The 24,215-nt window shown below is 36.7% G+C and overlaps 2 protein-coding genes across 3 annotated transcripts; one reads left to right on the top strand and one right to left on the bottom strand.

The window, feature by feature from the left end:
• Positions 1–437: 437 nt before the first annotated feature.
• Positions 438–14,350, bottom strand: LOC130730459 (CLIP-associated protein). Of its 2 annotated transcripts, none has more exons than XM_057582473.1 (21): positions 13,764–14,350; positions 12,268–12,423; positions 12,110–12,172; positions 11,171–11,239; positions 10,803–10,968; positions 9,123–9,284; positions 8,362–8,459; positions 7,309–7,383; positions 7,165–7,233; positions 7,000–7,085; positions 6,803–6,920; positions 6,257–6,355; positions 5,818–6,175; positions 3,859–5,657; positions 3,173–3,274; positions 2,524–2,628; positions 2,317–2,391; positions 2,166–2,234; positions 1,965–2,033; positions 1,292–1,393; positions 438–863 (listed from the first exon to the last, which is right to left on the bottom strand). In XM_057582473.1, the coding sequence occupies exons 1-21, from the start codon at positions 14,094–14,096 to the stop codon at positions 702–704; spliced, it is 4,335 nt and encodes a 1,444-aa protein (XP_057438456.1). In that variant the 5' UTR covers positions 14,097–14,350; the 3' UTR covers positions 438–701. The 2 variants fall into 2 exon arrangements, with proteins under 2 accessions (XP_057438456.1, XP_057438455.1); XM_057582472.1 differs by having other exon boundaries at positions 9,123–9,287.
• A 1,480-nt stretch (positions 14,351–15,830) lies between these two features.
• Positions 15,831–18,359, top strand: LOC130730460 (uncharacterized). The gene is made up of 8 exons (XM_057582474.1): positions 15,831–16,290; positions 16,407–16,490; positions 16,564–16,644; positions 17,165–17,304; positions 17,441–17,534; positions 17,624–17,690; positions 18,006–18,068; positions 18,150–18,359. Exons 1-8 carry the CDS (start codon positions 16,229–16,231, stop codon positions 18,225–18,227), a joined length of 669 nt encoding a protein of 222 aa, XP_057438457.1. The 5' UTR covers positions 15,831–16,228; the 3' UTR covers positions 18,228–18,359.
• The last annotated feature ends 5,856 nt before the right edge of the window (positions 18,360–24,215 follow it).

The following is a 24,215-nucleotide window of genomic DNA, read 5'->3' on the forward strand; positions in this document are numbered from 1 at the left end:
TTTCAATCTTGAAGACCCTCAGCCAGGAAGACTACAAAACAACCAGTAAGGGTCAGACTCCCAATGGGACAATAAGACTTTCAGCTTGGATGGATGAAGTTTGGAACACTACCATACTGCACACGGATTATTCAACACAGTAGAAATGGAAGTGCCCCACTTGAGCAGAGCTCCTTTTATCAGTTGAAGTGAGTTATTGCTGGACTGAAATTTGCATTTTTCCTGCGCAGTTCACATGTAATGCTTTGTGGTTTTGTTGGGTGAAGGCTTTGGTTCTCTTATAAGTGGTTTTCACACCATCCAATAATAATAATAATAATAATAATAATAACAACAACAACAATAATAATAACAATAATAAAAAAATTGAAGGTTGAAGATAAGCTCCCAAAATTTCACCAAAATTCAAAATATTCAACTAACAGAACCAATGAGACTTTCTTGGAAACCATTTTATACAATCAATAATGTTTCTCACTGTAGATTACAATTTGCACACTGTATTCCACCACCTGCACTCTCCAAATTCCATCAAACATTGGCAAGAAAAAGGGAAAAGAAAAATATATGTATAGAGCAAAGCTGAGAAAGGAAAGGCAAAGGAAACCCACTATTAAACTTCATGCACGCAAATATACAAAATACACAACATTGAATAAGACAAAACCCAAAACCCACAAACTCTCTTCCCAACGAACCTGCTAATCTTGAATAGCATCAATTGCTTTGCCTGTCCTGGCTTGTGAGATTCGATTTGCATATATGGTGACGAGCTTCAACTGTGTGGTGTTAAGGCCTTGCAGATATGGCAAGAATGCTTTCCCAAGCATGATATAAATATCCACGAGACAGAAAACAACAGTCTGAAACCATACACCAATTACATAAAATGAGTAATGAAATAGACCAAGGTAAAGGGGAAAATGACTCACAATTGCATTTTCTACTAATGTTAAAACTGATTACACTATTTTAAGAAGGTGGCAAATAGGTCTCAAGCATCTCATGTTCAGTTGCCAGATAAATTTGCAATAACAATGTATGCAATAATGAACCATAAAATGAGGACAAGCCTCGGTGCAACGGTGAGGTTGTTGTCAAGTGACTGTGTGGTCACAGCTTCGAGCCCTGGAATCAGCCTCTTGCGAAAATGCAAGGTAAGGCTGCCTACATTAGATCCACAAAGTGGATCAGGCCCTCCCTAGACCTCACGCATAGCGGGAGCTTTATAGGACCAGGTTTGCCCTTCTTAATGGACCATAAATTACTGCATATATAAGACTGCAAGTACCTTACGAACATCTGCACTCTGGTTTCCAAAGGCTTCAAAAAGAGCAGGCAGAAATGAGGGTAACTGAGCCATCAATTCCTCCTGAGAGAGCCTGCCCACAAGCTTAAGTACAGAATAATATGATGTTAGATATTAAACAAAATAAATGTTTACAAAGCTTGCTTAAATCATGCATAAAAATGGATCACACAAAGCAGCAACGGTATGATGTTTTACAGGTATGATATGATACGGAGATCTAGTGAATTCTCAAGTATTGGATGTGATACAGCAAGGATACATAAACACTAAACCCAGTCACAAAACAAGAAAACAGAAAGACCTGTTTGCATGTGTTACTCATATGAAATCCACTTGTATTTCCTACTCACTATCATTCACAGGTTTAGGCTATATTTCTGAGTACAAAGAATTGAAACAGTATGTAGTCATATAAAGTAATAGCTAACGAACAAAGGATAAGGCATATTGGCTGGAGTATCCAAGAGGTAGCCAAATTGTCCATAATTAAGCAAATTATAAAAAGCAGGAAACTTACATACTATGTTTTATAAATATTGTAAGCTTTTTAGTATATAGAACATGAAGTAATACTTTCCTCATCTTGAAATATCATTGATTTGTTGGGAACTTCTTTCCAAAATATAAAAAAGGTTGTACGAGAGACAATTACCTTTGTTAAGCAATTTATGCAAGTGACAAGTGTTTTCTCATCCTCAGTTACCAGTAGAGGGACAATAACCTGAAACAGTTCAAACTCTAAGCATTAGCTTTTAAGTTAATGAAGGAAAACTGCATTTGCTTTACTCAACCTTTTACAGGGAGTAAGGTGGGTCACAAAGTAAAAAAATAATAATAATCAACAAATACATACACTTAAACATCTGAATAGATCATAATGAGATAAAACAATCGTTAGGCAGTGCTCTGCTTCATTTGAGACCTGAATAAGGGATGAAAATTGAGGCTAGGAAAAGAAAGCAAAATTAGAAAATAACAAACTAGAATAGGACAACTTCGCTTACCTTTGGAATGATATCCTTAGTAACATGAAGCAGCTTCTCAATTACAACCTCAACTGAATTCTCCATGGTATCTTTCTGTAAACGAAAAGTAGGTAATAAACTTCAAAATTAGGGGCTAAAAGTCAATGAAAAAGATACAAGTAGCAAAAACTGATATGAGCAAGAGGATAATAAAATAAAATAAAATGGGACGAAATGAGTAAGAACCTGGTTTTTAAGCATTTCAACTATCAATGATAGAGCAAGCTCTCTGACTGAGGAATCCGAATCATCCAGTACCTCAAGCACAGCTGTCAAAATTTGATTGAAGTACTGCAAGTACACCATAACACTACCATTACATAGAGAAGAGAATCAAAATATATTGCTCATTCTGGTTTAGAAAATTGAAGAGACTGTAATTCTTCTATAAAAAGAAATTTTCTATTTATCAAATTATCAATTGATTGAACATAATCAATCAGCAAAAACTGACCAACATGGATAGAATAAAAAAAACTTTTCACAAGATCGGTCAGCTACATGAACAAAAGGTTTAAATTAATCAATATGAACACCGGTCATAAATTTTCAATAGATACAAAAAAAAAAAACTGCTACACAAACCAAACTTGGCAGATCTAAGAAATTATTCTTTCAGAGGGGACTCGGAGTACAATATCTTAAGAGTAAGAACAAAAGTATTACTTGATCTTAATATTAACTATCAAATGAAAACCATGGTATCACAATAATAAATCACATTTGACATATGAAATTTGATAGACTTTTTTTTTCATCCACAATCATTAGTAGCAATGACAACCAAACAACTTGGGTACAGAAAGAAAGAGAGGCAATATCAAATCAACCATACCTTGGTCCAAACAGAATGGTCGTTTGCTATAGAAGCTTCAACTAGCTGTTGAAGAGCAGTCTGTTTAGTTGAAATAGGGCTTCCATCACCCCCACTGCATATCTATACAAGAAAATCATATCCTCAGTCGTGTGAGATAGTCTAAGATATAACACTATTAAAATAAATGTAATGGATGATCGGTTAGAAGCAAAGGCTGCACAAAGATGTCTCCTCTTGCAGCCACATATCTTTATATATGAATTGGCAGCTTGGAGACAAGCTCTAGGCTGATTTTAGGGAGTTGGATTTTCCCTGCCACCTTAGGCAACTTATTTATAAGGGTACTTATAACCCATTATCTGTATGGAAAGGATGAGATGTATGGAAAGGTGAACTCTTCTTCTTAAGTGTTCTTACAAGCAGATGCATAATGCTAGTGTTCCAAAAATCAATGATATCCATTGTTTCTCCCTTTTCACTTGTGTCCTTGGCCACCTCGTGGGTCTTTGCCAATAACTCAGGGGTTTTTATATATGTTTAGCAAAGGATTTTGGCAGATCTTTTGAGCTGATTGTCTTCCTATCTTTTTCTGCAACAATCTATTGTTCTAGGAGAATACTTTATATTGTTCTCGAACAGTATTTGTTGTAATAATAAAAAAAAATTACAAAACCATGTCATCTTCTACTAATTGCATAACTCACCATATGAAGAATTTGAGGAATGCTGGGTCCTGTGTCTACCATGGAGTTAATATTTACAGCTTCAACTGAATGATGATTAAGTTCCACTTCAGAAGGATGTTCTTTATCATGTACATAACCTTCAGAAGCATTTAAATGATCTAATGACATCACACTGTTAACATCTAGACGAGGAGTTGAAAGACCCTCAAAGTTCATGCTACTGTCCACATGTCCAAGTTGGCTAGTTTGAGCACTAAAGTTTTGACCCCTTGGATAGACAGAATAAGCAAGATCTTCAGTTTTTGAACCATGACAACCACTATTAGCATCAGCCTCAATATTATGGTTAGGATGTTCCTGAGTTTCAATAGAAGATGCTTGACCAAGACTGGCTTTCATCAGCATTGAATCTTGGGAACTCCACTTCCTGCCACCATCACTGTCAAGGGAACCAACGGAATACCTTCCAAGGTAATGAGCTTTCCGGGAGAAACCAACATGTCCATCGTCAGAGGATGTTCCCACAACATCAGATGGATCATAGGAAGCCTTAGAACGCTGTCTCTCTTTCTTGCTCTGCAGATAGTTCATTAGGTCTACTTCAATGCGAGGGGTGTATTGTTTAAGGGCTCGTCTCAAAGAATTTTGTTCTTCAACTGACAAACTAAGAATAAAATTAAGAACTGCAGCTGAATCAAAGTGGGAGTACACAGATATAATGCATGTGATAGCTGCTTCTTTAAGCTTTGTATTTTTGTCATAAACTAATGGGGTTAGCTTAGCAAGCCATAATTTTAGGATGCCAATATTACCAGCACCTTCGGCATTCATTGCATGTTTGTTAAAAGAACTGATTGCGAATTCAATAACAGCCAACTTAGCCTTTGGAGACCTTTGTTCATCAAGTGAGCGTAACAATGCAGGCAAGAGAGAATCAACACTGTAAGTTTTGCTAACAACTTCCAAAGTTGTCGAACATGGCTGTCTAACAAGCTCTTTAGGGTCAATTAACCGAGAAAACACATGGGGTAATATTCTTTCCATGTAACCCTCAAAAGGCTTTCGGCATGCTGGAACAATATCTGCAAGTGTTGAAAGAGCAGCTTGTGCAACTTTATGGTGGGGATCATCTAAGTGCTGGAAAAACAACTTCATTACCTTCTCAAAGTTCTGCACAACTTCAATAGTTCCCTTTGGACCTTGCTGTAACAAAGAGTGAACATAGTTAAAGGCAGCAACCCTAGCAGACCAGTCAGAGCCTGAACGAAGTCCTTCACTCAATGCTTCATGAAGAGATGTCGGACCATCCGCATAACTTGACATCTCTCCAAGAGATAGCTGGTTTTCATCAAAACTCCTCCTCCGGCCAGCAGACATACGTCCAGCTACATTCTTTCTCAATAGAGGCCTCTGAAAATTAGGCACGTAACTATTATGTGAATCCCTAAAGTTCCCATCTCTATAAAGGGCATCAAAGTACTGCTTATCAGTGTTGTGGTTCATAAATCGCCTAGCCTCCCTAATATCACTACCGTCATCAGCAGAACGTCTTTCTTCTAGTCGTTCAGAAGGCCTTTTAGTCAAATAAGACGACGATGATGATTCAACACCAACATTACTATGATATGATAACTTGGCAGAATCTTTGGAAGCTTGAATTTGAGTGATTATATCAGACAAACCCAGACCACCATTCCGGTGACTACCTTTAATGACACTAGAAGCAGTCGATTCTGTTCTTGAAGAGTTTGGCAGATGATTAGATGCAGACACAACAGCAGGGAAAGGTGGATCACGAGATGATGGAGGGTCAACTTCTGCACTAGCAGCATTAAGAGAAAAAATTAGCCGCTCATAAATCATTTATATAAATAATACATAATCACACGAATAATACCGCCAACAATTGGCATCAAGTCCTGAAAAGGGAGGTTAGAACTTAGAATAAAAAAATAAACAGGCAAACTTATTTGGTACCTAGATCCAAACTTGATGACCGGAGAGAAGATGAATTATGCTTATCAGACAAATCCAAGCCTCTAAGCATGCTTTCAATAGCACTGACCTTCTGTTTACTTGCATGCAACACACTTTCCAAACTACGTTCCGTACCCTTACCAAGTGACTTAGCTTGTGAAAGAAATACACCAGAGGAGATAGAGGTCCCTGATGATAAATTTGAACTTCTGTCCATTGCAACAATAGCAGAAGTTCCATAACCAGGTAGATTTGAGGGAGCAGTGGCCTGACTGGGTAGTGACATCAGCGCACCTCTATCCCGAATGGAAGGTGAAGCATGTCGCCTATGTATTCCTCCATCTTCTTCATTTATTAACTGCAATTAACATTCAGTTTAAAATATACTCAAACAACAAAATGAAGGAATATAACACACTTAAGATAAAAAAATGTATACCCGTTGAATTACAGGATCAAAGGATGAAAATAGGCGACGAGAACGCTCTGGCCAAGTTTTTGCAAACATTCTGTAGCACATCCTTGCAGTAGATCGTACCTATCAATTTTCACACAGTAATCTTGATTATTCCACACACAGACACATTATATTAAGACATGAATCCAACCAGTAAATAAATAATAGATTTTAAGATTTTTGCAATCACTATTGGCTGTTGCAATTTATCATTTTGAGTGTTTAAGTTATAGAATTGGCCTTTTAGGAGAGGGGGAAAAGGAATACTAAGAACAATAAAATGATATTTCATATGGACGCGAATAATATGTTTGATGTTATCAGAAAGACAAATGTTAATCCTTATGTATACTAGTACAAGAATCACTTTCACTTCTCACAACTGCCACTGCAATGCAACAACCGAGGTGGTGTAAAATCTTCATAGTTAGAAAGAAGAGAAACTCGGTGAAACAGCTGGTTGAAGTTTACAAATTTGATACACAGGATATTTATTAAATGTCAAATAACCTATAACTGTAAAGCTACCTCACTCATTGCGTCTGAAACACAACACTTTATCATATCCTCATATAAATCAGCTGACCGGTGAATTTCAGGTGCATCTGGCCAATGTTCTAGGACCAAAAGAGCATATTCGCAACACCTACGATGCAAATGGTATTACTTTTTAAAAATAAAAATAAAAATTCACAGCTCACTTTTCAGTAGTTGATAATTCATACCTTCCACGAAGTACTGCATTGCGATCATTTTTTGCACAGTCAGCTATACGGGGAAGCACACGAGCAACTTTACAGTTGCGCAACATCTAGAAAGTAGAGAACAACGGTGAAAATGAAACATAGCAATAAGATGCAGACAATTAGATCAGTAGATTATTACATTACCGTTTTTATGCAGTTATCGGAAGACTCTGCAATTACAAGCACAGTAATCACAACCAGCTTGAAAAGGACCTGATTATCAGATCAAGAATTAATGATATTGAAAGCACACACTGATAATAATGAAAGATAACTTGTTGAACTTACTGGTATAAACGTTTCAGCACATGCTTCAAAATCACCCAAGAGCTCCTTTGACAAAAAGCACAATAAATGGCAAGCCTAGAACAAAGCAAATCAAACCAAAAATAGTTGGGTAAGTACACTACAATAATAAGATCCTACCAAATATATTATGTCCATAAGGTAAATAGGAAGCAAGGACACGTCAAAGCAGTAGTCGTGCCGTGTCGGACACCTATTTTGTGCCAGACACTTGACGGGCACTCCTAGTTGTACTTAGCAATTTTTTCTTCAATTTTTTTAGCTTTTATGCCAATATAAATGAAAATATTGCAATGATTAGATAAATAAAAGCATCTTATATAGGAAGTATATAAACAAATATCAAACCAGAAACAGTAAGGTAAGTACACTGATATAATATGAACCTACCCAATAGACAAGGTCTATAATGTAATTATCGAGGAAACATGGACACTTAAAAATAGTAGCCGTGTCGTATCTCTTATTTATGTCAGACACTTGATGGACACTTCTAGCAGTACTTTGCAATTTTTTCTTCAATTTCAAACTTTCATGTCAATGTAAATGAAAATATTGCAATAATTAGATAAATACGAAATTTTATTATCCCTAAAATGTTGCATGGTAGCACTTAAAATATCGACTCTCTTTTGGTTTCACGTTTGTGTTTTGGCATAGATTTTATACCAATTTTATGTCCTCTAAGTTTTTAAATTTGCCACATCCCATGTCCGTGTCATATAGTAATAGTATACATGTCTGATGTTGTCTCCACGCTTCTTAGGTAATTATCAATAATGAGACAATCGACAAACGTAACATACTAAGGGCAGAACATCGTTCAAAAAATATTGAATGTGTCACTTCAAGATACACAAAGTAGGATCACTATAGCAGAGAAGGTTCACCAATCACCTTAGTTCTAAGAGAGACCAGGAGGAATAGGAAATTAACCTTTCACCTTGATACAATACAATGTTTTGCTTACTAATAAACAATTATCCTTGAAAGATGACAATACTGGACAGTGGACAGTAAAAAATGTTAGTGTACCTGCTTCACAATGGTAGACCTTCTGTCTGATAGTTGGGTACTTAATGGTCCAACAAGTTGCTTCAGGACTCCACGAAAACATGGATAATCAGCAGCACCTGATAAGGAGAATATTAAGAAAATATTCAACAATCATTCCACACAAAAAAATGCATTACAACTAAACAGTTCTCTTGAAAAATAAATAATATAATAAATAGAGCAACTTTACCTCCAATAATAGAAAGCAAACATTGATAAAAGAAAGAGAAAACCAAAACAGATAATCCAAATAAATAATAGACCTATTGAGCTGTTGGCTCTGAACTCTGATCAATTTATTTTTTAAAATGCAACTAATGTTTAAGCCACCATATAAGGCTCCTGCTGCTTTTTTGTTAAACTAGGATGCTAAATTATGCACCTTTATTAACAGAATTACAGTTGACCAGTATCCCTCAAAAGCTGTTGTTTATTGCCCTACCAGCATTTAATTTTCCTTTTTATTGTTCATTAAAAACATATAATTGCCATACTACTTTTTTTTCTGCCACAGTTCAGTTGATTAAGATATGTTCAATTAACATCAGCAATTAAAATCCAACATCAAACTCATCAAAGATCACCACAAAAAACCTTCAAACCAATTCTCAAGCCAAAGATATTTTACAACAGCAACTGTTATCACATAATCAGACTCAAAATAGGAATAAGTTCTGAAGACTTCGCCATAAGCATATATAACTCTGTACACAGTCCTGAAAGGAATTTGGAATACCGACCTCCTAGAACAAGACCTTCAACTCTCTGCAAAGCAGCAATACGAATTGACCAGTCTTTCTCAGGCACAAGGGTAGATGCAATCTTCTCAATTTCCCTGACCAACTCCTTATCTGAGTATACCTTGATAGGGTCTATGGGTTTCTCAGTGATATCACCTTCTCCTGCTGATAGCTCATGAATTAGTATGTCAATAACTCAGCTAATGAAGGAAGAATACGAGTAGACAGTACAGCATATGATAATGCACAGAAAGTTAATGTGATGTGGTAATTTTTTTTACATATTTATAACTTATGATGCTATTTATCTGTTTGAATCATATTATTCTCTCTTCAATCACTTTGCTAGTTTGCTTCCACCACTAAAATCATGACAAATTTTACACATTTTCTTCAGTGAAGCACAGATTAAAATATCACCCATTTGACAACTTAAAGCAGCCAGATCCCTAGACCAATATGTAATTAAAGGTAGAATATCCATAATCATGTAGTTATAACTTGTGGAATTACCATGTCTACAAGTTAGCTACAATATCCCAAAGCTCCAATATAAGGTCAACACGCAAAAAAAAAATCCTAATCAAAAGCTAAAAATTATATTATCATGAAATGAAAGCTTCAATGATAAGATAGAAAAAAAAACAACTAGAAATTTAAACCAAATAATGAGATGTCTAACGTAAATCTGTCCATACTCTCACACTGACCACATTACGTGAAAATTGAAAGTATGTTCCAATGTTGTCGGAATTTTGCAGCTATCCCGAAAATAAACTTTAAATAGAGAGAAACTTTTTAAGGTTTTGCAGCTACCCCAAAAATAAACTTTAAATAAAGAGAAAATTTTAAGGTGGGTATAGAGCATGCATAAGAGGGAAATCACACGCATAAGATATTAAGCTATAATGCTTAGGCCGGTCAGAGGTTTCTCAGTCGCAAGGCTGGCCCAAGAGGCGTTCAAGCCACACAAGGGGAGACTCCTTGAAGAGCCATTAAGACACACTTCGCCTTCATGCTTCAGGCACGATGTCTTGTGGGCTGGTCCAAGGCTTCCCAGTCACGAGGCTCGCCCAAGAGATGTTCAAGCCACACAGTGGGCGACTCCTTGAAGCCATTGAGACATACTTTGCCTCCATGCTTCAGGCATCGTGTCTTGCAGGCTGGTAAGAGGCTTCCCAGACGCAACGCTCGCCCAAGAGACGTTCAAGCCACACAATGGGTGAGAATTGCCCCACAGGGTCATTCATAGGCCCTTCTCCAAACAGCCCGCCTATGGATCGCATCGCCAGATGGGCGGTCCACTGTGTTTTAGTATTGGTTCGTCTATATGAATAGCACGCCTATGTAAAGGGCTCGTCCGAGTAAAGGACTTGTAGTTTATTGTTTATAGTGCATGGATTCTTGGGACAAATCTATGTAAGGCCAGAGTGTCCGATAGAGAATTAGGGTTTAGGCCTTTCCCACTAAATAAGGGAGAGGTTGACTTGTAATGAGGAGGTTTTTTCACATACTTAATATGCAACGGCAGCTAGGGTTTAGAGGCTTTTACTTCCAATAAAGGTTTTTCCTTGGTCGCCGTCATAGTTCACTCAACGTGAACAGTGCTATGGATAAAACTGCATCAATGCGAAATTAAAATAGATATATCTATGATCCAAAGATTACAAATATTCTAACCTCCAAAAAGAGACGTCTCCCTTGATGAATTTTTGGCCTTCGGACTACCTTTCTTGGTAGTAACACTCAAAGGCTTAACTTCGCCAGTAGCATAACCACTTGGAATACCATCTGAGGATCGAACTTTTGGTTGAATTCCCTCAAGCCTAGCATTAATATCTTTCACCTGAAACCATCATATGATGCAATGAAAAAGAAATAATAAACTCACAGTAGTTGACATTAAAATGTAAAATGACCTACAGAGGTCAAAATTATTGAAGCTCAGGGAATTCATATCATGTCAAAATTATCTTCATATCAAGTATTTGTGAAATATTAAAAAAGAATGAACTCAGGGAATGCATTCCTGTTTGATATATATATACCAAAGATGAAGGAAGATTATGGCGGTGAAGTTCATCACGAAATTGAGACCCAGCTTGTGTGTACATCTCCTGTAAAAGACAATGTTGAAAGAAACATACTTAGTACTAACAATAAAATTCATCTTTGTTTGAATATCCATAATTGCTACCCTTGGGTTTGATATGAATATATCAATAAATCAACCTCTGTTTATTGCATCAAGTATCAATTACTAAAGCATTCCATAAACCACTGAGTTCAGTTATTCATTCGCATGCACAATTGGTCAAGTTCCATTAATACTGAAGTTCAAAATTACAAATAAGTAGATTAGTACCAGATCAATTCTCAAAATTAGAGCCATGACATTCACAAGCAGCAGGCCTTGAAAAATTAATACCAATTTGTATAACATCGGTTTGACTCTTGAGATTACAATATAACCACAAATAAAAACTTATCATGGTTCTAAGTTCTAACATCAACTCATGTCCTACATTAGACTACTTCCATTTTCTTATTGTTCAATATTTATGCCCTTTTTCAATCATTAACCTAAAAATAGAATACACTAGTAACGATTCTTTTTTTTTGGTTAATAAATTTAAGGATTGAAATTAACGATAGTTTGTGATAAGAACCTGGTGTGTATTACAGAGAACAAGAAAAATAGGTAAAACTTCGAGGGTTGCACCTCCATAAACCAAAGCCCCCCTCTCAAATGACTGGATGCTTCCCTCTCTTCCCATTTTATTATTTATATGCACTGTCATGCCCTCTCTGACTGCTAATAGATGTTAACTACTTCAGTAACTTTTTTTTGGGGAGGGGGGGGGGGGGGGGGAGGAGGTGCAGCAGCACTGATATGCCACAAACCCATTTTTATAACTACCCTAAACTAACAACGTAACCTAGCCGCATATGCGAAATTAAATTCCCACAACATAAGGAACACTTACCTCAATACACAAAATAGCTGCGTCCCTAACAGCAGGATTTGGATCATTCAGCAACAGCAATACCTGACAATTGACCGAGTATTGGAAGGAGTTAGTATCACATCCTCAAAGTATTTAACTACCAAAAGAAATGTATTGCTTATCCTAAAAGTCAATACAGGAGGGAGGATAGCCCGTTGAAGCGGAAGCTCAGTAGATGCAAATAGATTAATTGCAGATGTGACAGTTCGTGTAAACTCCTCTCTGACTCTCCAGCTTTTGTGTGCCCAGGCACAGGACCCTGCTCTTTCAACAATTATTGTAGGAGAAGAAACCTGCAAATAACAATAACAATATTTCAAAAGGAATGCACAAAGAAGGGTGCACAAAAAATATTTTCAAAGCTGCAATCAGGACAGATTTACTTCATTTTTAGACAGACATAACATAAAGATCAAAATACACGTGGGAAAGTTATGCATTTTACAGTTAGAGAAATATACAGAACGGAAGTGTAAAAGAAACACCAAAGCTACCATAAGGTGATGTATACAAAGAAATCCAACTTTGATAGATTTGACACATGAAACTCCATGTATTTGGTGATAAATCACAAGCTTATGCGGACATCTGATAATGCAATATAGCAAGCACAATCTATAATACACGACAATAGTAGCATTCATTAACTTCTTAATGTAAGTTTCTGAAAGGATAATTTGCCTAGAACAATCTATGCGTACATGATTATTGTAAATTAAATAGAGCGCATAACCACAAGGTTCACTAGTATGAGAACATGCATTATCACTATCAGATATCACAAGCATAAGTATTCACTAAAAATTATAACTGCTAGGAGACATGAATGTTGTTTGGGTTACAAATGGTAAACTGAAAATTATGAACTACATATTTTTATACATATGGAATTATGAATTAAGACTAATCAGAAAAAGAAAATCTGCACACATCCTCTTCTGCAACAGCTACTAGCAGGCGTTTTGTCATGTGTTACTCAATGCTCATCTAGAGTAAAAGGTATTAAGGTAATAAAAAAAACCAACGGTGCAAGATTAGTTTACTAGAGCTGGATGGAGACACCACAAGGGGTTATGATTCATTCACGCCTCACTTTCTACTCCATCTCATTCCCAGCCTCTTTTTCTTCCTATCTCTCACTTTTATTCCTATCACATCACTCATCATATCTCTCATTTCTCTCTTTTTTTCTTCATATATCTCAAGGTAGGAGTATGTTATAAAGTGTTAACAAAACTTCATTGCAATTTAAAACACTTCCTTGCTCCTCCATCCCTAGGGATAACATCCATGACGAATAACACCGGCATTGCAACGACAGTAGGATATTAGAACCTCTTATGGCTGTAATGCAAACTGGAAGAGATCCAATGTCTAAGTCCTCAACTACACTAAGAAATCTTGCTACACTATTCAAAACTATGAAACCAAGTAATAGTCAATAAATCCAAGCAAGCATAGATGAACAAAACCTTCATGCAAAATCGCTACAATTCCGATGCAGAAGAATTTCCAATAGATACATTTCTACCGTCAGCGCACAATCTCCGAATTCGATTAATTCGGAGTTGAATTGCACTTAAGCATCACCGAGTGACTACAATTACAGTGAAGTTAAAATCAAGTTAGGTACCTCCATGAGTGTGAGCAAGAGCCGCCGTGCGGCGTCGCGAACAGGCTGTTTGGCGTCGCCAAGACGGTCGACGACGGCGGGAAGGAGGGCGTTGAAGTGGAGCTTGAAGTGCTCGCCGGAGAGGATGGCGGCGGAGGCGAGTGCCTGAAGCGCGCCCTGCGAGATGCGGAAGTTGTTGTCCTTCAAGAGATCGTAGCAGGAGTCGACGAGTGTGGTGACTTCGGAGGAGGTGAGGCTCTTTCTGGAAGATTCTAGAAGCTGGTAGAGACGCTCGACGCCCGCCATCCTCTCCTTGGTGTCCTTGGCGCGTGCGAGTTCCAGCGCTTCCTCCATTTCCGGGATCTGCTGCTGCTTTCAGATCTGCGGCGGTTGCGGCTGCGGTTAGTCGGTTACGGCACGTCGCCGGAGAAACGCGAAATGATGGAGGAGCAGATGAGATTGGTTGTCGGTTATTGCCGGTGAGTTTAGCGGAGCCGTCAGAGAGAGAGAGAGAGAGTGGAGCGACAAAGACAGCAGGGAGAGAGAGTGAGTGCGAGAGAGAAGGGGGCTAGATTGATGGGAAAGAGGATGATGAATGATGAAATTTTAAATTAAAGAATGAAAAATGTGTTTATGTGGTTGGGTTGTTGAATAATTATTATTATTATATTTAACCATGCTTATGTGTTACCACAAAAATAGAAAGGCTTAATTGCACTTTTCGTCCCTGATCTATACCTCTTGTGTAATTTTGGTCCCCTTTATTTAAAAGGAGCAATTTTAATACACTAAAGATCAATTTGTGACAATTGGATCCTTCTGTCAGATTCTGTTAAATTCCAAACAGATTTTTCATAGGTGGCGCTCATTCGTGACGTGGCCCTGACAAATTTTACCACTTAGATGCCACTAGGACTCCACGTAATAAAAAATAAGATTAATTAAAATTTAAAAATTAAAGAAATTAAAATTCATTTAACTTTAATTCTAATCAAATTATTGATTTCTAATTCTAATCAAATTATTGATTTCTAATCACCCTCCATCTTCATCTGCAATGAATCAACAACAGCAACAAAAATTCTTGAAACAAATTTAGACGCAACAACAACTTCATAGACAAAACAAGCTACAGAAATTCCAGTAACATTCACCCAAAAGCCCCTTCCCATTACCCAGAAACCAACCCACCACCGCTCCGATATCCGCCGCAAGCTGGGTCGCTGCCAAATCAAAAAAACAAACCCTCATCTTCCTTCCACCCTATGCAAACCCAGAGAGAGATCGTGGGATCGAGAAAGAAAATAGGGGAAGCCACGATCAATATGTGGACTCAGGTACATGAAAATGAAAATGAAAATGAAATTTGCAAGCCACGATTATGAAAATGCAGAGAAGTATATAGGTACATTTTAAAAAATCTAGAAGGTGCATGCTTGCACATATTAATCAGTTAACTCTGTGTCATTTATACAGGATACACTATACTTGGAGAATATTGAGGATAGGGAAAATGGGGGCACACCTCCAATAATCCAAACAGTGAGAGTTCTGGGTGAAAGAGTACATAGGCTATGAAGAGATTGAAAACAGGGAACAACTTTACATTAAAAAGGCACTTCAGAGGCTTGCCACCAACCCCAACATTAAGGTTCTGGGAAACTTAAAAGCCAAGAGACAAGCTATATTATCTTTCCTCATCTACTCTACCACCAATGAGTGCGATGGAGATAGCCATGAACTTAAGTTGTGGCAAGAAATGGGTAACCAAAGAGGCAAGCCACTTCATGGTCCTTTTGTTGCAAGCCACTGTTACGTTGTGCTTGAATTGAGTCATCGACTTTAATTTCCCCGTATTGTTGTTAAATAGAATTGTGGTTATTTTCATGGCTACACTGATTATCTGCTTAACTGGAATTTCCATGAAATGAGCTTAAACACTTTCTAAAGAAAATTTGGTTTGGTATAAATTTTGATTTTCAATTAGATTGATAATTTGATTCACCAGGCTGTAGCTATGCTGTTGTAATTTCAGCTTTTGTTTCTTATAGTATTTTGTTACATTTTGATGGATATGTAGGTTGGAATTTTGTTCTCCTGACAGAAAATTATGATTTGCCGCATATAGTGTTTTGCCAACTGCAAATGCCTCAATTTTATTCTCATAAATAGAAAGCTGCAAAAAAACACCTTGTTGTAAGAGAAGACATTCTATGAAATTTTAGGAGTATGAAATGGAAGTTATGCTTTTGATTTGATCTATGTTATGTGCCAATTTGTGATTTTCTACCTCAAGTTTTCTATCATTTGTGGCTGAAGTTATTTATAACATTTTAACGCACATGCATCTCGGCTTTTTGGCTCTGTGTGTTTTATGTCGGCTGGGCTAACCTCTATAACCCATGATTTATCAATTTTACCCTCATTGTCTCCAGTGCTACACATAAGCTCTTCATGCACCTTTTTCTTTCAATTCCTCCGTATAGATGCCTCGTTACAAAGATGAGTCCCCTGCGGTTCGCGTCTACACGGTCTGCGATGAATCCAGGTCAGTTCCTTCTATTACCCATCAAATTGATGATTTCATCACTTTTATATATTGCTTGGTTTTCATATCAGTGTTTGGAACCTTATTGAATTGTGTTTTTTTTTTGGAGTGTACAGATATTTGATTGTACGGAATGTTCCAGCATTAGGTTGCGGAGATGATTTGAGGAAATTGTTTTCATCCTATGGAGAGATTGAGGAGTAAGTCTATTTAATGACTTTGCAGAGTGCGCCTTTATTCTCCTTGTTTTTCTCAAATAGCTTCATTCTTTAGGTGTAACCCAATGGATGCAGAGGATTGTGAGCCCTTCACCGATGTCTATTGGATTAAATTCCGCCTTTTCAACAATGCCAGGTCTTCCCTTGCTTCTACATGAAGTAGTTATATTATGAATTTGGGTGTAGGGTTTATTATGTTTGAACAGCCTAAGGATGCTTAACAAAATGATTTATTTCTTATAGATTTTATATAAAACAGAAGTTATTCTTTATTTTGTTACAATTATAAAGTACCTGTAATTATTTTTTATTCAAAAGTTACATAAAGTAGCTTCTAAAAATAATGAGAAATCTAGTTTTTCTTTAGATTCTGGTTTCCTTTTTAAGAAAGTCAAAACAAACACACTCAATTTTTAAGTGAATTTTTCATGAAGAAGCCTATAACAAAAGTTATCAGGATTGTTAAATCAGTTAGCAGTTGGTTATTATTATTACAATTAGTATGGTTTTCTGTTAGTTTTAGACGTGAACTATATATATGTATCGCAAGTAATAGAATGAAAATATTTTTCTTCCTTTTCACTCTCCATCTTAACATGGTATCAGAAGTGAGTTGATATTCTTCTCTGCATGCTCTTTCCACCTATAATTTTCAGGTTTGCAAAAAGAAAACTGGATGATTTTGTTTTCCTTGGGAACCGACTGCAGGTTTCATATGCTCCCCATTTTGAGAGTCTCTCAGACACAAAGGATAAATTAGAGGGAAGAAGAAGGGAGGTTTTAGCACGTTTGAACCGTAAGTTAAAGCTTATTTTTAAACATTGGCAGTTAGGCATGCTATATAAGACTAACTATTAATGCTTGATAAGTGAATTATTGTAATGGCATTTTATCAACTTATTTAATGTATTCCCTAAACCCCATGCTATTAGCTAGAAGACCTCAAGTGACTGCAGCCTCAGGATCTAGGCCTTCGATTACCTCAAAGACCACTTCCCTATCAGAAAATTTAGATCATACTGAAAGGTAATTTTATTTTTCCAAATGCACAACAGTTCCTTGCTTCCACCTGAAGCTAAGGCATTGCGGATAAATGATTCTTTTCTTGACCATAGGGATCTAGCATTTGAAGGAAGGTCGCACAACGGTAATCTTCAAAAAAGAACAGTTTCTTCTAATGAGGTTAGTCACTTCCTCAAATTGGTGGAGATATTTTGGGTGGGAATGAACAAAATTCTTCCTTGCAATAAATGTTGCTAGAATATGTCTTAAGACGTCCTGAATTTAATTTAAACGAGAACCAATTGGAAGAAACATGTATTCACTAGTATTATCTAAATGTTCAACTATTTTCATATCTATGATGGTAATTCTTGTTTCACAGTTGTAATGTTTGTTACAATATGTTAGGACATGGATTGGTGGATTTGATATAGAAGTTTCCCATGTTATTAGACATATTTATTTTTGGCTCATACTAACATGTCCTATAAACAGGATTATTTTGCTTCCCATTCCATGAATCAAACAGTAAAGGTTGTCCGCGATAAGCTCGATAAGGTGATTATTCTATTTCAGAATATCTTTTGAAATATTTTATGAGTGTGTTGAACTTTGAAACAATTTCTTCTTCCCATCTAGATTCAATCCAGTGGAGAGCATCTACAAGATGGACCTGTATCAAAGAAATCAAGAGTTGATAATAGGAGGAGGATTTAATATATGTGAAGTTAGAGTTGTATACAACTATGATCTTTTTTTCAGTCTCAATTTGTTGTAAATTGATAAGATGTGTTTTTATAGGACTCAAATCAAGTACGTGGAATAGCTGATTCACCATATCTTCAATGAAAATTCTGATTTTTATTATTTTCAGGGCTTAGGGAAATATCATAACTGATGATCATATTATGATGGTTGTGTTAAATATTTTAGTAGTTTACGTACCACACAAGTTATCCTTTGACAACTTTTGAATACATCTTACATATAGTTGAATTGTTGACCGTTGAATTTGAAGTTCCACTGCCTCCGAGAGTATTCATATTCTCTTTGTCGTTAACTCGTTATCATTTGAAGGGAACCTTTAACTGTTTAGTATCACTCCCATCTCATCCCATTTGGCTAAACAAAATTTAAAGAGAAGAGGATGAATTAACAGCAATTTAAAGGCACGCATGCCTCTGAGAGGATGAGTAAATTGAATTTAAAAAAAAAATCAATGTTGCTAAGATGCTCCACGCTGTAAGTTGCGCACTCAGAGGCGCGTGGGACAACTTTATTTCACTCAACTTTCAACTTATTCACATTAATGGAACATCACATTTGAAAGAGAAACATCACATTATTGAGTTTAATTACTATATGTACAAATCTAATTAGAATCTATCGATATTTCAATTCATAATTAAATTCAAAATAGAAAATGCCAAAATAGAGATATCTGATTAAATGCATGGTACTCAATTTTATTGTTTTTGTTCTTCTCATTTAATTTTTATTATTGTTTTGTTCACTTTTTTTTTTTGTTCTTCTCATTTCTCTGTCTTCATCCTCCTGCTACCATTTCTTAAATTGAAGCTGTAAAGAGGAAAGAACCGTTGGCCATATAAAGCCAAAAACTATATGCAGCTCAAAATGTACTCAAAATCCTCTTCACTCATGTAATATGGAAAACTAACTCGGGTCCATCCAGGTTTTACTCCAATATAGCCCTGCACAAATGTAATAAACAACTCTAGTCGTCAAGAAAATGCTCTGGCACTGAATTTCACTAACATAGAACTGTTTGGAAGCAGACAAAAAAGCACTTAGTGTTTTTCTAGCAAATAATGATAAGTGATATTTAACCAATATCCAACAAACAGGGTCATAATAACGTGTAAAAATGATGGTGGAGGAATTTTTACCTCTTGAACTGAAGATCTTATAGCAAGTGATTGAGACTTGTTGATGTTCAGCAAATCATGGCCATAAGGTCCAGCACAAGCACAACCACCTCTAACTTGGATGCCAAAGATGTGATTGAGTAGTGCTGCAACAAAAGGACCATGAAGTGGCTTGCCTCTTTGGTTACCCATTTCTTGCCACAACTTAAGTTCATGGCTATCTCCATCGCACTCATTGGTGGTAGAGTAGATGAGGAAAGATAATATAGCTTGTCTCTTGGCTTTTAAGTTTCCCAGAACCTTAATGTTGGGGTTGGTGGCAAGCCTCTGAAGTGCCTTGTTAATGTAAAGTTGTTCCCTGTTTTCAATCTCTTCATAGCCTATGTACTCTTTCACCCAGAACTCTCACTGTTTGGATTATTGGAGGTGTGCCCCCATTTTCCCTATCCTCAATATTCTCCAAGTATAGTGTATCCTGTATAAATGACACAGAGTTAACTGATTAATATGTGCAAGCATGCACTTTCTAGATTTTTTAAAATGGACCTATATACTTCTCTGCATTTTCATTTTTTATATGCGGTTGGGCTTGGCCGAAGAGGTCGAGGTTCAGAATCAGGCGATGGTGGCTGAGAGGGTTTGGGAGGTGCTGGGTCTGGGTGAAGATGAAGACGAATTGAAGGATCTGAGCAGCTTCTTCTCGTAGTCGCCGAGCAAGTTCGGTGGGTCATCTTGGAAGAGGGATCAAAGCCATGTGTTCGTTTTCCTGTTGGATCTGGTTTCCCAAGAGAGAAAATCGGGAAAGAAGAGCAGCTTCAACCCCAGACAACAAGCTTCGCATCATAGAGAACAGAGAGTTGCAGATCCTGAGAAAAAAGTTAATAATCAGAGGGTGAAGATGGCGTTGGAGGTGGTGGGGTTGGGGATGGGGGGTGGTGGCGCGGTGTGAAGAATTAGCCGGTGGAGATGGGGTTGAGTGTGGTGGTGTTGGGGTGATAAAGCAGACCCTGAAAATGGGGTTGGGTGGGCTTGGAAATTTTTGTCTGTAATAGAGCAGAACATGAGGAAGGGTGATGAAGATGATGTTGATGGTGATGAAGAAGAGAAAAAACAAAGGGAAGATGTTCTGATGAATTTCTGGGTTTAATATTTTTTTTTTTTTTTGATGAAGGGGTTGAAGATGAAGATGCTCAAAGGTGGATGCTGAGAATTCAGGGCAGTTAGGAGGGACGGTGGCTGGGGAAAATTGGGATTAGGGTTCTATAGGTTTAATTTCATTCTTTATTTAATTTGCTTAATTTTTATTTTTTTTATTATTTATTTGATGATGTGTCTTGCATGGTGGTGTAATTAGCAAAAAAAAAAAAGAATCTAGATAAGAATATTCCGTTTAAAATTGGATGGAAGCTAACAGCGGACCTAATTGTCACATCCTAATCTCTAGTGTACCAAAATTGCTCCTTTTAAATAAAAGGGACCAAAATTACACAAGAGGTATAGATCAGGGACGAAAAGTGCAATTAAGCCAAATAGAAACCATGCTTATGTGTCAAATTCACCATTAACACCACTATTTGTTTTCAAAAGTTGGCTATGTTAGCAACTAAGAAAAATAGGAAAATAACACATTTTGTGATTTTGATGCTCTTTTTGTTAAAGATTGAGTGTTTGGAGAGGGGGGACAATGTCTTGAGATGATGATATTTTCTTGAAGAGTTGAAGGAGGTTGTAAGATGGATTTACTAGCGGGGAAGGTTCGATGCTCCGAAAGTAGGGTTTCTTGTAAAAAACATTCAAATGCTTAAGTTAACGGTGGATTAGAAGAATGAGAAATGTAGAAAAACCTATTTATGGAAGGTTTCTTCTTCAACTTCTATAGTGTAAGTTGAAATCCATAGGTACTGGTCGTTGAAGTTTGGAGTTTGAGGTTTTGTGTCATTCTTGCAAGGTCACTCAAGTTTCTGATGGATAAGGCATCTTGCATCACTTAGTCATGTAAGACTAATGTGTTGTCTTTCCGGGCAGAGCATTACTGACTTTTGACATCCTTTAGCTCATGCGAGGTGGTGTGAACATTTTAGTCGCCCTCAGCGATACGAGGAGGGACTAGGTCTAATGTTGAGTCTTGGTGACAATGACAATCCAAAATAAACAAAGCACTTACCTAAGTTTGTCTTTGTGCTCCAATTTTCAGCTTCCTTCAATTGTAGAGCTTTTGTCTGGTGTCTCAAACATGAGTCTACTATCCTCAGCGAAAACCACATTTCGCTTCCACAAAGATGCTACAACAACCTGGCACATATCTATATGTTCAACCTTCTGTTGAACTAACATGTGATCCTAATAACATGCTCGGCGTGTGATCGACCTGGTCGGATATCGATCAATGTAGTTCCTAATAACATAGTCGGCATGGTCAGAGTACATCACCATACTCTGTAACAAGTATACTGGTTTTGATCATTTAAGAAGTCACATAACTAAAACCGCCACATAGTGAAGATTGAGAAATAATCTTTTATCGAATCAAAACTATGTAAGTTCATCTCTCAAATTGCTTTAACGAAAGCTTTTCAAAATATTACATAACTAAAAATAACTTTTATGATGGGACTTAAGAATTGTGATGATAATAGTTGACATCAATTTATCATCACGACTAAAGAGCCTTACCTCACAAATCTCATTAGAGGTTTGTTCCAAGTACATTGGACTTGAGCTAAAGGCGTCACAAAAGAATTGATGCTTTACAATGTTAATCAATTTTCATTGTCATTGTGAATAATAACATGAGTATTGCTCAGGTACCCTTGAAAATAGCATGAGTATTACATAAGTGTTGCCCCTTCATGGATTAAGAATTGTTTGAGACCTTGTCCCTTAGTAGTCGGTCTGCTATATGTAGTTCTGAAGCCCCTTCATGTTACCGAAAGAAATTCTACCCTATTAAAAAAAAAATCTCTCAAAACTCTCGACCCACAAGACCCTCACAAAAGTCTCTAACAAAAAAATATTTTACCTTATTTATCTAAGCAAAATATTTTTATAAATATATTAATCTAATTTCATTAAACTTTTAAATCTTGTGAAATTTTTAAATTAACTCATTCAAGTAGGAAGAAGACATTTCTTCAATATGCAAATGTGGTCACTTTCACCGGTTGTCGTCGTCTAATGGCTGCGTACAAACTAGACATTGAGATGGTCCCGTGAAACCTTGCATGTCCACATTTTCATCACGTAATGATGGCAAGACCCTTGATAATTCCAGAAGATAAAAGCTTTAAATTTGTTTGTTCACATGTCTTTCAAGGGTATTATTATATCAGGTTTGTTAAATGAATTTTGAGAATGAGAAAGGATAAGCGTCAACATTAGTAATTAGATAATGGAAAATCGCCATATAAAAAAAGGGGGCTAACTTCATGACAAAGCCTAATCAACAACTCATTTTGGACACAGTTCAATATTTAAAGAAATATATGATTCTTATAAAATAAATGGTCGTCCACTTCTTCTTTTGATCGATCATGTCGTTCATTAGGTTTTATATACTAACATTGTGTAAGTTCAACTAAATCAATTAAATTACCGGGACAGTCGTTCAGCACTTCATTTTTTAAGTAAGTTGATTGGAGTTCAATTCTTAACTTTTGTGAATGAAACAAATTCATTGTCCCTACCGCTTAGTGCACTAATCATACGGCGATGAATTAGTTTCAAAGCTATCGGTTGTGAGATACCTTAGTTAAGAAGAAAAACTGAAGTAGCTTGCGCTATGACATTAAGCTATAAGCCGACGAAACACTTTTTTGACAAAGGAAATATTTCAGAGAGTTACAATACATTCACATCAAATTTCTATTACATCACAATTTCACTCACTTTTTCTCCTCATCTGTATCTTTTTTTCCTATCTTTTTTGGCCGGCTACGAAACCATCAAACTAAAAAATGTCGCAGCCGACTAAAAGGTGTGCACCTAAGTACTTGTCAAAAGACGGACTTAACGACTTAGAAAGGGACGTCCCAACTCAATTCACAACTGATCGGCCACAAGAAGACCTAGACACGACGAACCAAAGATGGGAGAGTCAAAGGTTGTCTACATAATCAGAAGTCTCACTTAAAGGACTTCTCACACTCTTGCAAAAATAGCCGCCAAGGACGTCGTGCCTATAAGTACAAATTTTATTGTTCATTTACATAATATATTTTTTATTCAAGCATTGATACTTGAGTTCTACTGAAACTCAGGGATTCTCTCCCAAACATTTATACTAACCTGGGCGTCGAAGTGTCATCTGCCGCCTGCAGGTACCCCTCGCCATGGAACCAACAACACCGTTGTCATCCACAAGACACTCACCACCAAACGTTGTCATCAACTCTGAGAGAGGATCTCGCTGGATTCTCTGACCGAATATCATCACATTACCTAACATATCACTCATTTCTATCCAAATCTTTTTTTAATTTCATATAGATTTAACAAAAAGAATGTTCAAACTGAAATACCTTAATAGAATAAGACTAAAATGCATGAACACAATTTGTTATAATAGGGACAATAGTCAACAACTATTTTGTTACTAATGCAACTCTATACCTCTTTTTCCATTACAAGATGACCCCATCTCCTCATGGGTATGATGTCATTTTCAAGTTTCATGTCACCATGGCTATATAATTATTTTATTCTGGTACCGTGCTGATGTAGGTCCAGCAATGCAACATAATGAGGTGCACCCACTCTCAACCATCAAAATTATCAGAGCTTCATTATAAAACATTATTACAGAAACTTTAAATTAAGCTTA

The sequence above is a fragment of the Lotus japonicus genome, chromosome 1 (genome assembly GCF_012489685.1).
Source record: "Lotus japonicus ecotype B-129 chromosome 1, LjGifu_v1.2".
Lineage (NCBI taxonomy): Eukaryota > Viridiplantae > Streptophyta > Magnoliopsida > Fabales > Fabaceae > Lotus > Lotus japonicus.